The sequence below is a fragment of the Tachyglossus aculeatus genome, chromosome 10, assembly GCF_015852505.1.
Source record: "Tachyglossus aculeatus isolate mTacAcu1 chromosome 10, mTacAcu1.pri, whole genome shotgun sequence".
In the NCBI taxonomy this organism is placed as follows: domain Eukaryota; kingdom Metazoa; phylum Chordata; class Mammalia; order Monotremata; family Tachyglossidae; genus Tachyglossus; species Tachyglossus aculeatus.
In genome coordinates this window covers 49392603-49413636 of record NC_052075.1, presented here as the reverse complement: position 1 = coordinate 49413636, position 21034 = coordinate 49392603, and the positions used below count along the sequence as shown (strand labels likewise).

The window sequence follows — 21034 nt, the reverse complement described above, 5'->3', positions numbered from 1 at the left end:
CTTCCTCATCCTGACTCTCTCTGCCCCCCCTTTTCAATTCCTGGATCTCTCTCTCTCTCTCTCTCTCTCTCTCTCTCTCTCTCTGTCTCTCTCTCTCTCTCTCTCCCTTTCTCTGCCTCTCTCTCTCCTCCTCTGTTTGACATTTTTCTATCTGATTCTGTTTCCCTGAGTTATTCTCTGTTCCATATAGCTGCCTTTTTTTGATTTGGATGTCTAAGGCTCTGTTTTTGTGTTTCCCGTTACCAGGTTTTTTGTCTCTGTTTTGCTAGTAGTACTGGTACTGGTAGCACAAAGCTAATCACTTTGGAGAGGACTTTTGGTGCCCTTTTCCCTCTGTATCTTGTTCTCTTTCTCTTTGCTTCTGTTTCTCAGCTTCCAGTGTGTCTTTCTCTCTTCGACCCTGTCTCTCCCTCTCTCTATCTTTCTGTCTCCCTCACAGACTCTCTGCTTTTCTTCAGCCACCGGTTTCATTCTTCGAATGCCCTGTTCTGTCCCTTGTGTCTTTCTGTCCGTCTCTTCCTCCATCCTGTTCGGCCTCTCTCTACTTCATGTGCTCTTTGCCCCATTTCCACCTTTCTATTGCTCATCTGTCTCTGTATCAGCTAACCTTCTCTCTCTCCATCATCTACCTCTCATTCTCTCCTCCCTATCATCTCTCTATCTCTCCCTGATTAGTTGTATCTCTCATCTCTATCTCTCTCCACTTCCACTCTATCACCCTGCTCTATGTTTCTCCACCCTTTCTGCCTCTTTTTTCTTCCTTTGGACTTTAGTGGCCCTTCCACTGCCCTCTGCTAGCTCATCCTCCCACTTCATCTGCCCTTGTTCCCACTCTGTCCTTCACTGCCTCATTCACAATTCTCAGCTTAGTGACACACCATTTCCCTCTGCCTCTGTCTCTAGTTCAGCTGAGCCATTCTGTTTCAGTGACCGACATTAGGATTCCTTTTTCCCTCATTCCTCTCACCCCTTTTTTATAATTTTTTTAAGCGCTTACTATGTGTGAAGCACTCTTCTAAGCTCTGGGTTTGATACAAGTTAATCAGGCTGGACACAGTCCCTGTCCACCTGGGGCTCACAGTCAAGTAAGAAGAAGAACTAGTATTGAACCCCCATTTTGCAGTAGGGAACTGAGGCAGAGAGAAGTGAAGTGACTTGCCCAAGGTCACACAGCAGAGAAGTGGCAAAATCAGGAATAGAACTCAGGTCCTCTGACTCCTAGGAGTATGCTGATTCCACTACACCACTCTGATTTCTTTGACTAGGTTGTATGTCTTAGAGAGTAGTTTACATGTCCTGAAAAGTAGGTTATAAGTCTTTGAGTAGGTTACATATTTTAGAGAGTAGGTTACATGTTTTAAAGAGCACGTTACATATCTTAGCCAGTATGTTTCATGTTTTAATGAGTAGGTTGTATGTCTTAGCAAGTAGTTTACTTGTGTCACACTGAGTAGATTTCATGCTTTAGTGAGTAGATTACATGTCTCAGCCAATAGATTACATGTCCTAGCCAGTAGGTTACATATTTTAGCCAATGTGTTATAGTCTTAGTCAGTAGGTTACATGTCTTAGTCAGTAGGCTACCTAAGTTGCAGTCTAATAGGTTGCATGTCTTAGCCAGAAGGTTTCATGTTCTAGCTAGTAGGTTGCATGTCTTAATCAGTAGGTTACATGTTCTAACCAGAAGGTCACATGTCCTAGCGAGGACATGTCATGTCCTAGCCAGTAGGTCACATGTCTTGTCCAGAAAGTTTCATGTCCTAGAGAGGACATTTCATGTCCAAGCCAGTAAGTCACATGTCTTATCCAGAAAGTTTCATGTCCCAGCCAGGATGTTACATGTCCTATCCAGGAGGTTACATGTCTTAGCCAGTAGATCAAATGTGGCAGTTTCCCTCTGTCTCAGGGTGCAGGTTACAGGTAGCAGATCTAGGGTCAGGTTGAAGATATCACAGTGTGTCCTTGGCTCCGGGGTCCCCCACCCCCCGATCCTCAGCAAGACGAGGGGAGGGAGCCCCCAGATAATAGGGGGCTGCTAGGGTTGGGAAGGAAGAGGCGGGCTTCTCTGCTAGTTGCCTAGTAACCTTTGGGCGGCTGTTGCCATGGCAGGCAGAGGCCAAGGGATGGTAGGGAGAGGGCATGTGGAGACTGAATTTCTCCTACCAGCCCTGAGATGGGTTTCGGTCACCTCTCCTCCAAACCTCCCCTCCTCCAACCTGCCAGTATTATGGCCTCCAGTTGCAGGCATCAGGCTTCTTCCCCACCCGTCCTCCCTCCCAAGATCTCCTTCCTAAAGGGAACCTAGTTTCCTCTCCCCAAATCCTGACTCCTCTCTCCACTCCTGCTGCCTGAGGCCAGAGAGCCAGGGGTGAGGGAAGGAGAGGGGAGAGAGCTGTAGAGACCCTTCCTCATAGGAATGAGGAGTTTGATTGAAGGAGTAGGTAAATACACACCTGGATCTCTCAGGGGAGAAGAGTGGAAGGGGGGAAGTGATGGAGGGGAGGGGGCATGCATCCAGAGTCTTTAAGGGAACAAGGGATGGGGTGGGGAGAGCTGAGCCTGGAGAAGAGACATCTGTGTTTCCCCCCCACCACTTTTCTCCCAGCCCTGGTCTGCCCCCTCAGGGAATCCTTAAGGAGGAGTGGGAATTCTGGGAGCAGGAGGACTGACAGAGGTTGGGGAGAGAAGGGAAAGTCAACGGGGGCAGAAGAGAGAACCTTGATGATGATGGTATTTTTTAAGTGCTTACTATATGCCAAGTACTGTACTAAGCACTGGGGTATATCCATGATAATCAGATTGGACACAATCCCTGTTCCTCATTGGGCTCACAGTCTAGGAGGGAGGGAGAGCAGGTATAAGGAAACTGAGGCAGAAGCAGCATGGTCTAGTGGAAAAGGCCCGGACCTGGGAATCTGAAGACCTGGGTTCTAATTCTGGCTCTGTCACTTATCTGCTGGGTGACCTTACACAAGTCACCTCAGTTCTCCAAGCCTCGGTTCCTTCCTCTGTAAAATGAGGTTTCAATACCTGTTCTCACTCCTACTTAGACTTTGAGCCCCATATAGGGCCTAATTATCTTGTGTCTACCTCAGTGCCTAGTAGAATGCTTGCACAAACCAAAAAACGACCATTATTCTTATTATTCTTCTTATTACCTAGAGAAGTGAAGTGACTTGTCTAAGGTCACCCAGTAGGTAAGTGGTAGAGCCAGGATTAGAACACAGGTCCTCTGATTCCCAGGCCTGTGCTCTTTCCACCAGACGGTACTGTTTGTAAGCTGTGGGAAGAGTGACAGTGCAGGTGGGGATGGAGCGAAGGTGAGGATAGAATGGGGATGGGGTAGAGTTGGAGTGACGTGGGTTTGTCTCTGTCTTCCCAAGTTTCTGGGCCAGGAGATGGGGTAATAATAATAATAATAATGATGGCATTTGTTAAGCGCTTACTATGTGCAAAGCACTGTTCTAAACGCTGGGGAGGTTACAAGGTGATCAGGTTGTCCCACGTGGGGCTCACAGTCTTCATTCCCATTTTACAGATGAGGGAACTGAGGCTCAGAGAAGTCAAGTGACTTGACCAAGGTCACACAGCAGACACGTGACGAAGCCGGGATTCGAACCCATGACCTCTGACTCCAAAGCCCGGGCTCTTTCCACTGAGCCACGCTGCCATAATGGAGTAATGGAGTAGACTTCCCCATTGCTCTCCTGCCAACTCAAATTTAACCTTAGCTGGGCCTTGATCTCTGTCTTGATGTGGCTGTAACTCTCTCTGTCTCTCAATGCCTATTTTTCTTTTTTAATTTATGAAGGAAAAATATACATAATAATAATGGTATTTATTAAGTGCTTACTATGTGCAAAGCACTGTTCCAAGCACTGGGGAGGTTACAGAGCGATCAGGTTGTCCCACAGGGGGCTCACAATCTTAATCCCCATTTTCCAGATGAGGGAACTGAGGCCCAGAGAAGTGAAGTGACTTGCCCAAAGTCACACAGCTGACAACTGGCAGAGCCGGGATTCGAACCCATGACCTCTGATTCCAATACCTGGGCTCTTTCCACTGAGTCACGCTGCTTCTCGAACCCATTCCCCTTCCATCCCTGCTGGCCAGAGACATCCTGTCCAGACCCGGGGGGCGGGGGGAGGGGGGTGTTTGTGTGTGTGTGTGTGTCTGTGTCTGTGTGTTTTGGGGGGTGTTATGGGCAGGGATTATGCCTGATAATTCCATCATACTGTACTCTTCCAAGCCCTTAATACAGTGCTCTGCACATAGTAAGTGTTCAATACAGCACTTAGGACAGTCCTCCATACCTAGTAAACGCTTAACAAATGCCATCATTATTATTATTATATGATTGGTTGATTGATCGATTGTCCATAGACGTCTCTTGGGAAAGCGAGAAGGAGTGAGACAGTGAGAGACCATGGGCCTGAGAGTCAGAAAGCCCTGGGTTCTAATCCCAGCTCTGCCACAAGACTGCCACTTGCCTGCCGGGTGACCTTGGGCAAGTCACTTAATGTCTCTATGCCTCAGTTCCTCATCTGTAAAACAGGGACTCAATACCTATTCTTCTTCCTCTTTAGACCATGAGCGCCGTGTAGGAAGGACAGGCACTGTGTCCCACCTGATTGTCTTATATCTACTCCAGGGCTTAGCACAGAGTAAGCCCTTAATAAATATTATTATTGTTATTGTTGTTATCACTATTACTTCCACTAAATTGGTGATCTTTTTACTAGAATCTAGCCTCCCTTGTTCTCCCCCAAACAAATTCTTCCCTAACTCTGTCCCTCCTCAGCCTCTCTCTCTCCCCCACCTCTCTCTCTTCCTCCTTGCCCCCCATATTTCCCTCCACATCCTCCCTCGTCTCACTGAGACTCTCTCAAGGCATGGCTCACCCACCTCCATGCTTCCCTCACAGTGTCTTGCTCCTCCGTCTTCCACGCTGGCCCTGTCTAATCCCTGTGAGCTCCCCAAGAGCTCTTCCCTGGCTGTCCACCTCACAGATTCTCCTCCCTGTCTCTCCAGGCTCCCCATCTTGCAACTCCCTCCTTCCCCCTCTGCTGCTATTTCCACCAGTGGTTTTTTCTGAGTCTCCCCTGAATCTAGTATCACCCCCCAGTAGTTTATCCCTGAATTCCCCTTTCCACATACCCTGTATCACCTTTAGTGGTTTATCCCTGAGTCTCCCACTACCCCACAATTGCTATCACCCCCAGTAGTTTATCCCTGTATATATGTATATATGTTTGTACATATTTATTACTCTATTTATTTATTTATTTATTTTACTTGTACATATCTATTCTATTTATTTTATTTTGTTAGTATGTTTGGTTTTGTTCTCTGTCTCCCCCTTTTAGACTGTGAGCCCACTGTTGGGTAGGGACTGTCTCTATATGTTGCCAATTTGTACTTCCCAAGCACTTAGTACAGTGCTCTGCACATAGTAAGCGCTCAATAAATACGATTGATGATGATGATGATCCCTGAATTCCCCTTTCCACACACCCTGTATCACCCTTAGTGGTTTATCCCTGAGTCTCCCACTACCCCACAATTGCTATCACCACCAGTTGACTATTCCTGAGTCTTCCTCCACCTGTCCCCCCACCGCATCAGTATTTTCCCAAGTGTTTATTCCTGAGCCTTCCCCAACATCCCACCCCCCACCCTGATATGGTTTATAATAATAATAATAATGGCATTTATTAAGTGCTTACTATGTGCAAAGCGCTGTTCTAAGCGCTGGATTTGGACAAGGTGATCAGGTTGTCCCTCGGGGGGGCTCACAGTCTTAATCCCCATGTTACAGATGAGGTAACTGAGGCCCAGAGAAGTGAAGTGACTTGCCCAAAGTCACACAGCTGATAGTTGCTGGAGGCTGGATTTGAACCCATGACCTCTGACTCCAATGCCCGTGCTCTTTCCACTGAGCCACGCTGCTTCCTTGCATCTCCCTCAGTGACCACCCCCAATCCTTTATTTCTCCTTTCTAGGCTCACACACAATTTCCCATGAAACCCCGTGACCCAGAGAGAAAAAGGAAAGGAAGGTGGAGGGGCATTGGTTTCTTTAAGGCCTCATTATTCGATTTCCTAACCACCCCTTGCCTGAGTTCCATCTGTCTCGCTGCCTGATTTCTCCAGGTCTCGGGCTTTGCACTGGCAGTGACTGATCCTTCCTCTGTTCGCCTCTCACTCAGTGGTGACTCTATCATCTCAAAATTGGCTTTTATTACACCTCCCTTGATCTGCCTTTGAGTCACACTGAGTCGATCTTTGTCAGTGTGTGTGTGTGCCCGTGTGTGTATGTGTGCCTCCTATTCTTTGTGCGTCTCTGTTAGTCTCTCCGCTCTGCCCTGCGTGTCTCTGGTATCTTGTGCGTGTCTCTCTGCTATTCTGTGTCTGCTATTCTCCGTGTCTCCATCATTCTCTGTGTGTTTCTGCTACCTCCGGCTCTATATCCGCCATCTCGGTGTCTCTGCTATTTTCTTTGTGTTTTATTCCGTGTCTCTGCTAATCCCCGTGCCACTTCCACTTGACGGATCTCTGCCTTTCTGTGTCCGCTAGTCTCTGTTATTTGCTGTGCGTCTGCTAGTTTCTGTTTCTCTGTTATTCTGTGTGTCCGCTATCTCTGTCTCTCTGTTACCTGCGTCTCTGTTATTCTCTTTGTGCCTGCTATTCCATGTCTCTGCTATTCCCTGTGTTTCTGCCGTTCACCAGGTCTCTGCCATTCTTAGGGTGCTTCTTTCTGCTATTCTCTGAGTTTCTGCTATTTTATATGTCTCTCTCTGCTATTCCCCGTCTCTGCTATTCTTTGTATGTTTCTGCTATTCTCTGTGTTTCTGTTACTCTGTGCCTCCCTCTGCTATTCTCTGCATCTCTTTTTACTACTCTCCTTCTCTCTTTCTCTCAGTGTCTCCCTTTCCTCATCCCTGCTGCGGGTGACTGGGATGAGATGGGGACCAGAGGGAGGTAGGAATAGAAGCGGGAACCGGAGAGGGGAGTGGGCGGCCAGAGGGCCTGACACAATCTTGTGTGGCCTGTCCGGGCAGGTCTGGAAGCCGGAGCCACTTCTGAGGCTGCGTGCTGGGATCTGGGATGTGCCTAGGAAGTCCAGCAGCGTGGCTCAGTGGAAAGAGCCCGGGCTTTGGAGTCAGAGGTCATGGGTTCAAATCCCGGCTCCGGCAACTGTCAATCAATCAATCGTATTTTTTGAGCGCTTACTGTGTGCAGAGCACTGTACTAAGCGCTTGGGAAGTACAAGTTGGCAACATATAGAGACAGTCCCTACCCAACAGTGGGCTCACAGTCTAAAAGGGGGAGACAGAGAACAAAACCAAACATACTAACAAAATAAAATAAATAGAATAGATATGTACAAGTAAAATAAATAGAGTAATAAATATGTACAGACATATATACATATATACAGGTGCTGTGGGGAAGGGAAGGAGGTAAGATGGGGGGGATGGAGAGTGTGACTTTGGACAAGTCACTTCACTTCTCTGGGCCTCAGTTACCTCATCTGTAAAATGGAGATTAAGACTGTGAGCCCCCCGAGGGACAACCCGATCACCTTGTAACCTCCCCAGTGCTTAGAACAGTACTTTGCACATAGTAAGCGCTTAATAAATGCCATCATTATTATTATTATTCCAGATTTTTGCTGATAGGGAGCAGGAAGTTGCTCCTGCCACCAAAATGTCCTTGAAGGTGTAGGGGTTTTAGGGTGTCACCAGGGGTGTCCCTTGGGCTATAAGTGGAGGGGCCCAGGGTCTCCTGTAAGGAGCTGTGTCTCTGGTGCCTCAGGGGAAGATGCTGTGGGGGAATGGTCTCTTGTGGACTGGGAGTGAAGCTGACATCTGATGGGGGGCTGTGGCTGTAGCGGGAGCCAAGATCTGAGGGCCGGTGGGCTACTAGAGAATCAGCGTGGCTCAGTGGAAAGAGCCCGGGCTTTGGAGTCAGAGGTCATGGGTTCAAATCCCCACTCCGGCAATTGTCAGCTGTGTGACTTTGGGCAAGTCACTTAACTTCTCTGGGCCTGAGTTCCCTCATCTGTAAAATGGGGATGAAGACTGTGAGCCCCCAATGGGACAACCTGATCACCTTGTAACCTCCCCAGCACTTAGAACAGTGCTTTGCACATAGTAAGTGCTTAATAAATGCCATTATTATTATTATTACTATTATTATTATTAAGTCACTTCTCTGGGCCTCAGTTCCCTCATCTGTCAAATGGGGATGAAGACTGTGAGCCCGCCGCGGGACAACCTGATCACCTTGTAACCTCCCCAGCACTTAGAACAATGCTTTGCACATAGTAAGTGCTTAATAAATGCCATTATTATTATTATTACTATTATTATTATTAAGTCACTTCTCTGGGCCTCAGTTCCCTATCTGTAAAATGGGGATGAAGACTGTGAGCCCCCCGCGGGACAACCTGATCACCTTGTAACCTCCCCAGTGCTTAGAACAGTGCTTTGCACATAGTAAGCGCTTAATAAATGCCATCATTATTATTACTGGGCAGTTCTTCCCTCACAATTCTACGTGTTTTGTCCAGACCAGACCATTCAGCAAATCCGTCTGATGATGAGGGCTCTGACGTAGCTGTCGTTGGACTGGGTTGGACTGGGTATATGTTGCCAACTTGTCCTTCCCGAGTGTTTAGTCCAGTGCTCTGCACACAGTAAGCGCTCAATAAATATGATTGAATGAATGAATAGCTGCGGTGAGAGGGAATCCGAGGCTGAGGGTGTGATTGTGACTGAGGCGGAGGCTAAGACTGAGGTTGAGCTTATGGCTGAGCCTGAAGTTGGGGCTGAGGCTGGGGGGAGGATGAGGATGTCGCCGTGGCTTTGGCGGGGGCCGAGTTCGAGGTTATGGCTGGGTCTGAGGCTGAGGTTAGGCCTGGGGCTGAGTCTCAGGCCGAGGTTGTGACTGAGGATGTGGTGGAGGCTGCGGTTGTGACTTTGGCTGTAGCTGAGGCGGAGGTTATGGCTGAGGCTGAAACTGAGGTTGAGGTTGTGGTGGAGGCTGAGGCTATGGCTGTGGCTGAATCTGAGGTTGAGGCTGTGATGATGATGTTGATGATGGTATTTGTTAAGTGCTTACTATGTGCAAAGCACTGTTCTAAGCACTGGAATAATAATAATAATAATAATAATGGCATTTATTAAGCACTTACTATGTGCAAAGCACTGTTACCGGTTACAAGGTATCAGGTTGTCCCACATGGGGCTCCCAGTCTTCATCCCCATTTTCCAGATGAGGTCACTGAGGCCCAGAGAAGTGAAATGACTTAGAGTCACCCAGCTGAAAATCGGCAGAGGCGGGATTCGAACCCACGACCTCTGACTCCAAAGCCCATGCTCGTTCCACTGAGCCACGCTGCTTCTCTATGTGGTTGTGGTTGAGGCTGAGGCTGAGGTGGTGGTTGAGGCTAAAGCTGAGGCTATGGCTGTGGCTGAAACTGAGGTTGAGGCTGAGGCTGAGGCTGAGGTGGTGGTTGAGGATGAGGCTGAGGCCATGGCTATGGCTGAATCTGAGGTTGAGGTGGTGGTTGAGGCTGAGGCTGAAGCTGAGGTGGTGGTTGAGGCTGAGGCTGAGGCTACAGCTATGGCTGAATCTGAGGCTGAGGTGGTGGTTGAGGCTGAGGCTGAGGCTGTGGCAGTGGCTGAATCTGAGGTTGAGGTTGTGGTTGAGGCTGAGGCTGAGGCTGAGGTGCTGGTTGAGGCTGAAGCTGAGGCTGTGGTGGTGGTTGAGGCTGAGGCTGAGGCTGTGGCTATGGCTGAAACTGAGGTTGTGGTTGAGGCTGAGGCTGAGGCTGAAGCTGAAGCTGAGGTGGTGGTTGAGGCCACAGCTGAGGCTATGGCTATGGTTGAATCCAAGGTTGGGGTTGTGGTTGAGGCTGAGGCTGAGGCTGAGGCTGAGGTGGTGGTTGAGGCTGAGGCTGAGGCTATGGCTATGGCTGAATCCGAGGTTGAGGTTGTGGTTGAGGCTGAGGCTGAGGCTGCGATGGTGGTTGAGGCTACAGCTGAGGCTACGGCTATGGCTGAATCCGAGGTTGAGGTTGTGGTTGAGGCTGAGGCTGAGGCTGTGGTGGTGGTTGAGGCTACAGCTGAGGCTACGGTTATGGCTTTGGCTGTGGCTGAACCTGAGGCTGTGGCTGTGTCTGTGGCAAGTGCTCAATAAATGAGCCCATTGTTGGGTAGGGACCGTCTCTATCTGTTGCCAACTTGTACTTCCCAAGTGCTTAGTATAGCGCTCTGCACACAGGAAGTGCTCAATACATACGATTGAATGAATGAATGAATGAATAATAATAATAACAATGGCATTTATTAAGCGCTTACTATGTGCAAAGCACTGTTCTAAGCGCTGGGGAAGTAACAAGGTGATCGGGTTGTCCCACAGGGGGCTCACAGTCTTCATCCCCATTTTACAGATGAGGGAACTGAGGCACAGAGAAGTGAAGTGACTTGCCCGACGTCACACAGAATGAATGGTGGGGCTGTGACTGATGTTGTCATTTAAGTATTGCTCAGGTTTGGGGAGTCCTTGAGGGCACTATTCATTCATTCATTCATTCATTCAATCGTATTTATTGAGCGAGTCCTTGAGGGCACTATTCATTCATTCATTCATTCAATCGTATTTATTGAGCGCTTCCTGTGTGCAGAGCACTGGACTAAGCACTTAGGAAGGACAAGTCGGCGACATATAGAGACGGTCTCTACCCGACAACGGGCTCACAGTCTAGAAGGGGGAGACAGACGACAAAACAAAACATGTGGACAGGTGTCAAGTCGTCGGAACAAGTAGAATTAAAGCTAAATAATACTAATGATGGCATTTATTAAGCACTTACTATGTGCAAAGCACTGTTCTAAATGCACATCATTAACCAAATAAATAGAATAGTAAATATGTACAAGTAAAATAGAGTAATAAATCTGTACAAATATACATACAGGTGCTGTGGGGAGGGGAAGGAGGCAGGGCAGGGGGATGGGGAGGAGGAGAGGAAAAAGGGGGCTCAGCCTGGGAAGGCCTCTTGGAGGAGGTGAGCTCTCAGCAATCACCTGATCCCTCCCTCTATTCCCCACCTAACACTCTGTCTCTTTCCCAAAGCCCCTCCTTGATGATGATGGTATTTGTTAAGCGCTTACTATGTGCGAAACACTGTTCCCCCCCTTCTCCCCTTTCCCGAAGACCCCAGGCATGCCTGCCTTTGGGCTTCCCAGGCTCCTGTCTGGATAACCTGGATTATCTAGATAATGGATAACAGCGAATAGCCAGAGGTTCTCAATAGGGGTTGAAGGTTGTGGGGGGGAGGAAGTTAGTGACACCTTTTTAGGAGAAAAGACACCACTGAGATAATCCCCCTCCCCACCCCTCCAGAACCCCAAAGGGGAAAGAGTAGGAGGAAGTCAGAGCCCTGCACTGCCGTGTGACTGGAAACCGTAATCACCGCACAAAGGAGGAGAGACCGGGTGGTGGGGAGGGGGACAGAGAAAGAGAGAGATAGAGAGACAAAGATGGGGAGAGACACGGGGAGGAGAGACAGGAAAAGAGAAGACACAGAGAGAGAGAGAGAGATGGAGAAAGAGACCCACAAAAAGAAAGAGGAAAGAAGCAAAGGGGAGGGGGAAGAGAAGCTACATAAGCGAAAGACGCAGGGGAGGGAGGAGAAAGGAAGGAGGAGGAGGAAGAGCACCAGAGCCAGAGGACAAGGATGGGGGGAAAGGGAAGGGGCTGAGGTGGAGGAGTGAGTGGAGAAGAGGCAGGAGGGACAGAGAGAGGAGCTTGGAGGAAGCCGAAAGAGTAAAGGAGGGAGGCTGGCTATGGGAGGGAGGAGACCACCAGGAAAAGGAGGAGGAGAGAAAGGTGGAAGAGGAGGAGGAGGAGGAGGAAGAGGGAGGAACAGATCTGCTGCAGAATCTCGAACTCACTTGGGAGACTGATCCAGGCGGCCCCCTGCGATCAGCAGGAGGCCTTGGGGTGGGGTTGGGGTTGGGGGGAGAATGTGAGGGGGTCCCCTCCCCCTCCAGCTCTGGAGGACAAGAGAGGCACAGAAACGTCCACCCTTGTCCACTCAAGGGATGAGCAGGGGCCGGGGCCTGAGGCTGGGGCCTCCCAAGGAGCCCAACCAAGCTCCACCCGGATGAGTGTGCACTGCCAGCATTGGCAACTGAGGGAGGGGTGTGTGTGTGTGTGTGTGTGTGTGTGTGTGTGTGTGTGTGTTTGTGTGTGTGTGTGTGTGTGTTTGTATATATGTGAGCGTGGCTCAGTAGAAAGAGCCCGGGCTTTGGAGTCAGAGGCCATGGGTTCAAATCCCAGCTCTGCCACTTGCCAGCTGTGTCACTTTGGGCAAGTCACTTCACTTCTCTATGCCTCAGTTACCTCATCTGTAAAATGAGGATTAATCAATCAATCAATCGTATTTATTGAGTGCTTACTGTGTGCAGAGCACTGTACTAAGTGCTTGGGAAATACAAGTTGGCAACATATAGAGATGGTCCCTACCCAACAGTGGGCTCACAGTCTAGAAGGGGAAGACTGTGAGCCCCCCGTGGGACAACCTGATCACCTTGTGAGCTCCCCAGCGCTTAGAACAGTGCTTTGCACATAGTAAGTGCTTAATAAATGCCATCATTATTATTATTATGTGCACCATGACATCAAGAGTGTTTTTGTATATATGCATGCGCGTGTGTGTATGCAGTCGCAGTGATGTGTTTGTGTGTGTGTGTGTGTGCCAAATGGCACATAGAGTGTGTTTATATGTGTGTGCGCATCGGCATGTAGAGTGAGTTTGTGTGTGCGCAGGCACTGCGAGTGTTTTTGTATGTGTCCATAGGCATAGGGAGGAGGAGGGGGAGAGAGAGAGAATGATCGGAGGAGGAGGGACAGGGAAGGGAATAGAGAAACAGGGTGACAGAGTGCAGAGACAAGGATGGACAGAGAGGCTGGTGGAGAGGGGGTTTGAGGGAGAGGGGAGGGGTCACTGGCAGTATGGAAGGACAAGGTAGGAGAGGGGAAATTTGGAGGGGGGAGTCTAGAAATCAATCAATCAATCAATCGTATTTATTGAGCGCTTACTGTGTGCAGAGCACTGGACTAAGCACTTGGGAAGTACAAGTTGGCAACATATAGAAACGGTCCCTAACCAACAGTGGGCTCACAGTCTAGAGATGCACACGGTGTGAGCCCGGCGCAGAGTGAGGCGAACAATTCCAGTGACACTAAAGCCAGATGGGGGGAAAACTCAGAGTGGAAGTGGGCTAGCTCTTGGGACCACTCTGGGGTGGAAGCAGGGAGGAGAAAGAGGGCTGAATGTCTGTGCATCTCTTCAGACCATTAGCAAGTCTGCCTCCTCTCACCCCAACCTACACACAAACATCCCTTCAAGGCCCTACTGAGAGCTCACCTCCTCCAGGAGGCCTTCCCAGACTGAGCCCCTTCCTTCCTCTCCCCCTCGTCCCCCTCTCCATCCCCCCCATCTTACCTCCTTCCCTTCCCCACAGCACCTGTATATATGTATATATGTTTGTACATATTTATTACTCTATTTATTTTACTTGTACATATCTATTCATTTTATTTTGTTAGTATGTTTGGTTTTGTTCTCTGTCTCCCGCTTTTAGACTGTGAGCCCGCTGTTGGGTAGGGACTGTCTCTATATGTTGCCAACTTGTACTTCCCAAGCGCTTAGTACAGTGCTCTGCACACAGTAAGCACTCAATAAATATGATTGATGATGATGATGATGATGCACAGCCCGGCTGTAGATGCCTGAACCCCACGTCCGTCCACAGTTACACCTAACCCAGTATCACGGAGATGGGGGGGCATGTGGGATGTTGTGTCTGTGGCGGGGTGTGGCGGAGGTGTCTATCTGGGAGGCTCTCTGAGTGAGGTAAATTGTGTGTGCTTCCCCGGAGAGGAATGAGTGTTGAAGCACTCTGGCCTGCATGGGAACGTTGGGATAAGAAGCTGTGAGGCCTGGTGGATGGAGCCTGGGCTGGGGAATCGGAAGGACCTGGGTTCTAATTCCCACCCCGCCACATAATAATGGCATTTATTAAGTGCTTACTATGTGCAAAGCACTGTTCTAAGCACTGGGGAGGATACAAGGTAATCAGGTTGTCCCACGTGGGGCTCACAGTCTTAATCCCTATTTTACAGATGAGGGAATTGAGGCACAGAGAAGTTGTGACTTGCCCAAAGTCACACAGCTGACAAGTGGCGGAGCCGGGATTTGAACCCATGACCTCTGACTCCAAAGCCTGGGCTCTTTCCACTGAGCCACGCTGCTTCTCGTCACTTGTCTGCTGTGTGACCTTGGGCAAGTCGCTTCACTTCTCTGTACCTCAATTACCTCATTTATAAAATGGGGATTAAGACTGTGGGCCCCACGCAGGACAGGGACTGTGTCCAACCCAATTATCTTGTATCTACCCTAGTGCTTAGATCAGTGCCTGGTACATAGTGAGTACTTAACAAATACTAGAGAGAAATACAAATAATAGAGAAGCAGCATGGCTCAGTGGAAAGAACCTGGGCTTTGGAGTCAGAGGTCATGGGTTCAAATCTGGGCTCCGTCACTTGTCAGCTGGGTGACTTTGGGCAAGTCACCTCACTTCTCTGGGCCTCAGTTGCCTCATCTGGAAAATGGCGATTAAGATTGTGAGCCCCCCGTGGGACAGCTTTATCACCTTGTAACCTCCCCAGCGCTTAGAACAGGGCTTTGCACATAGTAAGCGCTTAATAAATGCCATTAAATAAATACCCTACTGAGAGCTCACCTCCTCCAGGAGGCCTTCCCAGACTGAGCCCCTTCCTTCCTCTCCCCTTCCTCCCCCTCTCCATCCCCCATCTTACCTCCTTCCCTTCCCCATAGCACCTGTATATATGTATATATGTTTGTACATATTTATTACTCTATTTATTTTACCTGTACATATCTATTCTATTTATTTTATTTTGTTAATACGTTTGGTTTTGTTCTCTGTCTCCCCCTTCTAGACTGTGATCCCACTGTTGGGTAGGGACTGTCTCTAGATGTTGCCAGCTTGTACTTCCCGAGGGCTTAGTCCGGTGCTCTGCACACAGTAAGTGCTCAATAAATACGATTGATGATGATGATTAAAAAAATACCATAAGGAAGAGCAAGCCAACAAAAAAATCCTATTGCCCCAGCCGGAGTGTCCGTTTGCAGCCTTCTTCTTTCCCGTTCCCTCCAGGCCCCGGGCGAGCCAGCTGCCACGGCCTTGTGAGATCCCATGCATCCTGTGCCCCCTTCTTCCTCCTCTGCCTCTTCCTCATAGTTGTCGTCGTCGTCCTCCTCCTCCTCCTCCCTCCGTCCTGCGGCAGCTGCTGGCAGAGGCTCCCGCTGCTGCTCTCCCCATCATCACGAGCACCTGCAGACTCAGCGAGATGAGCGCACCATCTCCCCCTCCTCGCCCCTCGCCTCCCAGGGTATTCCCAAAGGCCTCTCCCCTCTCCGGCCCCAGTCTCTTCTATTTCCACCCTCCAGTGACTTGTTCCCTGGGGAAGGAGGAGAGGTTTCTTCCCACTTTCCCCTCAGGAAAGGGTCACAGGAACTGATTCTCCTCCCTGATGGAGCAGAGAGATCCAAGAGAGGAAGAAGGAGGTGAACCTTGGGGTCTCCAAAGCTTGACCCTGAAGGAGACCATCTGTGGGAGAGAAAGAGCACTGTACTGAGCTCCGGGGAGAGTCCAATACAACAGAGTTAGCAGTCACGATTGGGTTATTTTTTGCATTTTGATGGCAGAGCCCTGTATTGAGCACAATTAGCAGACGAATTCTCGGCCCTTAACAACTTTAGAGTCCAGAGGCGATCCCACGCCCGCAGAAATGCGCTTTCCTATCAATCAGCGGTTTGTATGGGGTGCTTGCGGGGTGCAGGACACTGTACTGAGCGCCTGGGAGAGGGCAATACCCCCAGGACGGGCAGACCTCCCCAGTCAGTTGCTTTTCCCCCCCGGTTTCATCTCATGGAGAGAAGCAGCGTGGCTCAGTGGAAAGAGCCCGGGCTTTGGAGTCAGAGGTCCTGGGTTCAAATCCCGTGGCTCAGTGGAAAAGAGCCTGGGTTTGGAGTCAGAGGTCATGGGTTCAAATCCCAGCTCCGCCACTTGTCAGCTGGGTGACTTTGGACAAGTCACTTCACTTCTCTGGGCCTCAGTTCCCAGACGCCCAGGACAATGCTCTTTCCACTAGGCCACGCTGCTTCTTGTTATTGGAAGATTGTTGGGGAACCGGTCGCTGAAAGATTGTTGCGGGGAATGGCTGTTATTGAATGGGACAGTTGTCCCGGGGGCTAGTTTGTTATTGTAGGGTTGTCATGAGAACTGTTTTATTATTCTTTGGTATCTTTAGGAACTGTACCAGAAGGCTGGATCAGTTGTCATTGGAGGATCTTTGTGGGCACTGATTGTCAAGGGGGAGGAAATCGGATTTGTTATTGAAGGCTGTGTGTGGAGGGCTGTTGTGGGGAAGGGTGTTTCAGGAGGGTTGGTTTGTCACGGGGACTGTCAGGGGAGGGTTGTCGTGGGGATGGATGTTATTGGAAGGTTGTCTCGGGATAGAATTTATTATTGAAGGGTGGCCACGTGGACTGTTTGTGGTGGGTTGTTGTGGGGATGGGTGTTAGTGGAGGGTTGTTGTGGGGTCTCTTTGCTGTCGAAAGATTGTTGTGGGAACCAGTGTGTTATTGGAGGTCTGTTGCGTGTGTTGATTTATTATTGTCGCAATTTGGGGAATTGGTTTGTTATGGAAAGTTAACAATATGATTCTTATTGCAGAGCTGTTTTAGAGGCAGATTGATTATTGTCAGGTTGTCAGTGGGGCAGGTTCCTCACGGGAGGGTTGTAACGGGTGCTGGTTTGTTGCATTTTGTATATTGTAATATTGTATTGTTACAACAATACAATACAATACAATACAAATCCCTCCTCCCCCTCTCCATCCCCCCAGCCCTACCTCCTTCCCTTCCCCACAGCACCTGTATATACGTATATATGTTTGTACGTATTTATTACTCTATTTATTAATTTATTTTACTTGTACATATCTATTCTTTTTATTTTATTTTGTTAATATGTTTTGTTCTCTGTCTCCCCCTTCTAGACTGTGAGCCCACTGTTGGGTAGGGACTGTCTCTCTATGTTGCCAATTTGTACTTCCCAAGTGCTTAGTCCAGTGCTCTGCACACAGTAAGCGCTCAATAAATACGATTGATTGATTGATTGATTCTAGGCTTGTAGCCCAAACTGGCTTGCCGTTTTAGCACTGGGGATCGGGGCTACTTACACCAAAAATCAATCAGGAGATCAATGGCATTTATCGAGCATTTACTGTGTGCAGAGCACTGTTCTAAGCACTTGGGAGAGTACAGTACAATAGAGTTCGTAGACATGCTCCTTGCCCACAAGGAGCTTACAGTTTCCCACGTGCTTAGTACAATGCCCTGCACACCGGAAGTTCTCAATAAATACCATTGCTTCATTAATGGAAAGTCCATAAATGCCACTGATTGATTGATTGCAGGGTTATTTCAGGAGTGGATTTATTATTATCGGGTTTTGGGGGTGGCTTGTGGTGGGGTTGTTACTGGACCATGCTCAGTAATAATAATAACTGTAATAGTAATAATGGGGGTATTTGCTAAGTGCTTACTTTGTGCCAAGCGGGCTTTGGAGTCAGAGATCATGGGTTCGAGTCCCAGCTCCGCCACTTGTCAGCTGTGTGACTTTGGATAAGTCACTTGACTTCTCTGTGCCTCAGTTGCCTCATCTGTGAAATGGATATTAAGACTGTGAGCCCCACGTGGGACAACCTGATCACCTTGTAACCTCCCATGAGCTTATAACAGTGCTCGGCACATAGTAACCACTTAATACATGCCATTCTTATTCTTCTTATTATAAATACCATTGATTAATTGATTGATTTTGGGCAACTACTGCTCTGAAAAAAGGGAAGTCCCCAGGCTTAGATACCTAGTATGCATATCCAGAAAACTGGGTTACCAAATTTTTGGTTGTGATAAACATTTAGAGGGGTGTGCTATATTCAAGTCACTATGTATGTATATTTGTACATATTTATTACTCTATTTATTTTACTTATACATGTTTATTCCATTTATTTTATTTTGTTAATATGTTTTGTTTTATTGTCTGTCCCCCCCTTCTAGACTGTGATCCCACTGTTGGGTAGGGACCGTCTCTATATGTTGCTGACCTGGACTTCCCAAGCGCTTAGTACAGGGCTTTGCACACAGTAAGCGCTCAATAAATACGATTGAAGGAATGAATGAATACCGAGAATGGGGGTAGATATGGGATCATCAGGTCCCACGTGGGGCTCACATTCTAAGTAGGAGGGTGAATAGGTATTGAATCCCCATTTTGCAGATGAGGCAAGAAGTTGAGTGACTTGCCCAAGGTCACACAGCAGTACTAGGGTGTGTTTTTGTATGTATGTGTGTGCGCGTGCATAGTGGGAAGCAGAATGGCTTAGTGGATAGAGAAGGACATCTGCTGTGTGTCCTTGGGCTAGTCACTTCATCATCAATCGTATTTATTGAGCGCTTACTATGTTCACAGAGAAGCAGCGTGGCTCAGTGGAAAGAGCCCGGGCTTTGGAGTCAGAGGTCATGGGTTCGAATCCCAGCTCCGCCACATGTCTGCTGTGTGACCTTGGGCAAGTCACTTCACTTCTCTGAGCCTCAGTTACCTCATCTGTAAAGTGGGGATTAAGACTGTGAGCCCTACGTGGACAACTTGATCACCTTGTATCCCCCCCAACGCTTAGAACAGTGCTCTGCACATAGTAAGCACTTAACAAATGCCATTATTATTATTATTATTATTCACTTCTCTGTGTCTCAGTCCCCTGTAAAATGGGACTAAGATTACGAGCCTCCTGTGGGACAGGGTCTGTGACCAACCTGATTAACTTGTATGCTTAGAACAGTGTTTGGCGCCCAAACTGAGCCCCCTCCTTCCTCTCCCCCTCCTCCCCGTCCCCAATCAATCAATCGTATTTATTGAGCGCTTACTGTGTGCAGAGCACTGTACTAAGTGCTTGGGAAGTATATATGTATATATGTTTGTACAGATTGATTACTCTATTTATTGATTGATTTTACTTGTACATATTTAATCTATTTATTTTATTTTGTTAATATGTTTTGTTTTGTTGTCCGTCTCCCCCTTGTAGACTGTGAGCCCGCTGTTGGGTAGGGACCGTCTCTAGATGTTGCCAACTCGGACTTCCCAAGCACTTAGCATTCATTCGTTCATTCGATCGTATTTATTGAGCGCTTACTGTGTGCAGAGCACCAGACTAAGCGCTTGGGAAGTCCAAGTCGGCAACATCTAGAGACGGTCCCTACCCAACAGTGGGCTCGCAGCCTAGCAGTCTAGCGCACAGTAAGCGCTCAGTATATACGATTGAATGAAATGAATGGAAGTAAGTGCTTAACAAATACCACTAGTATTAGACTGTGAGCCCGCGGTCTAGTACAGGGCTCTGCGCACAGTAAGCGCTCAATATATACGATTGAATGAAATGAATGGAAGTAAGTGCTTAACAAATACCACTAGTATTAGACTGTGAGCCCGCAGTCTAGTACAGGGCTCTGCGCACAGTAAGCGCTCAATATATACGATTGCATGAAATGAATGGAAGTAAGTGCTTAACAAATACCACTAGTATTAGACTGTGTATACATATACTCTATATGTTGCCGACTCGTACTTCCCAAGTGCTTAGTACAGTGCTCTGCACACAGTAAGCGCTCAATAAATACGATTGATTGATTGATTGATTGATTATTATCACGATCATTATTACCGCCGGATGCGTCGGTATTAACCCTGTGGTCCCTGCTCTCTCCGTTTCCAGGTCATTATTACTGCCGGATACGTCGGTATTAATTCCTGCTCTCTCCTTCTCTCCCCACAGCCCCACGGTGCCTAAGGCTACCCCCCGGAGCATGAGCAGAGAAGATGGCCGGTGCCCACCGCTGCCCACGCCCCGGCTCCCCGCCGCCCTCCTCCTGGTCCTCCTGCGCCTCTTGGGCCTCCGCTAGGATGTCCTGGCCCCGCCAGGCCCTGCTTTTCCTCTGGCTCTTCTCCCCACCCCTGGGGTGGGTGGGAGCGGCGGCGGGGGCCGGCGGGGGCTCTCCGCCCGCTACCTCCTGCCCGTCGGCCTGCTCCTGCAGCAACCAGGCCAGCCGGGTCATCTGCACGAGGCGCGAGCTGGCTGAGGTGCCGCCCAGCATCCCCGTCAACACGCGCTACCTGAATCTGCAGGAGAACGGCATCCAGGTGCGCTGGGGGGTCGGGGGGCGGGAGTCGGGGGGCTCTCACACACCTCCTCCAAGGGGCCTTCCTGACTAAGCCCTCCTTTGCTCCCCTCCCACCCCCTTCTGCCTTGCCCCGACTTGCCTCCTTCCCCTCCCCACAGCACCTGTATATACGTTGGTACAGATTTATCACTCTATTTTACTTGTACATATTTACTATTCTATTTATTTTGTTAATGATGGGCATTCAGCTTTAATTCTATTCGTTCTGACGACTTGACACCTGTCCACATGTTCTTGTTTTGTTGTCTGTCTCCCCCTTCTATAATCATAACAATGGCATTTATACAGCGCTTACTATGTGCAAAGCACCGTTCTAAGAGCTGGGGAGGTTACAAGGTGATCAGGTTGTCCCACATGGGGCTCACAGTGTTAATCCCCATTTTACAGATGAGGTCACTGAGGCACAGAGAAGTTAAGTGATTTGCCCAAGTCACACGGCTGACAATTGGCAGAGCTGGGATTTGAACCCATGACCTCTGACTCCAAAGCCCGGGCTCTTTCCACTGAACCGCGCTGTTTCCCTACTAGACTGTGAGCCCGTTGTTGGGTAGGGACCATCTCTATATGTTGCCGGCTTGTACTTCCCAAGCGCTTAGTACGGTGCTCTGCACACAGTAGG

General features: G+C 48.9%; 1 protein-coding gene across 2 annotated transcripts in view; it reads left to right on the top strand.

Moving 5' to 3' along the window:
* LRRC4B (leucine rich repeat containing 4B) overlaps positions 1 to 21034 on the top strand; it is a 37988-nt gene that overhangs the window by 6700 nt on the left and 10254 nt on the right. For both annotated transcript variants that reach the window (XM_038753118.1, XM_038753119.1), the window contains exon 2: positions 20010 to 20374. In XM_038753118.1, coding sequence (XP_038609046.1) covers positions 20054 to 20374 — 321 coding nt within the window. In that variant the 5' untranslated portion in view covers positions 20010 to 20053. The remainder of the gene's footprint in view (positions 1 to 20009; positions 20375 to 21034) is intronic.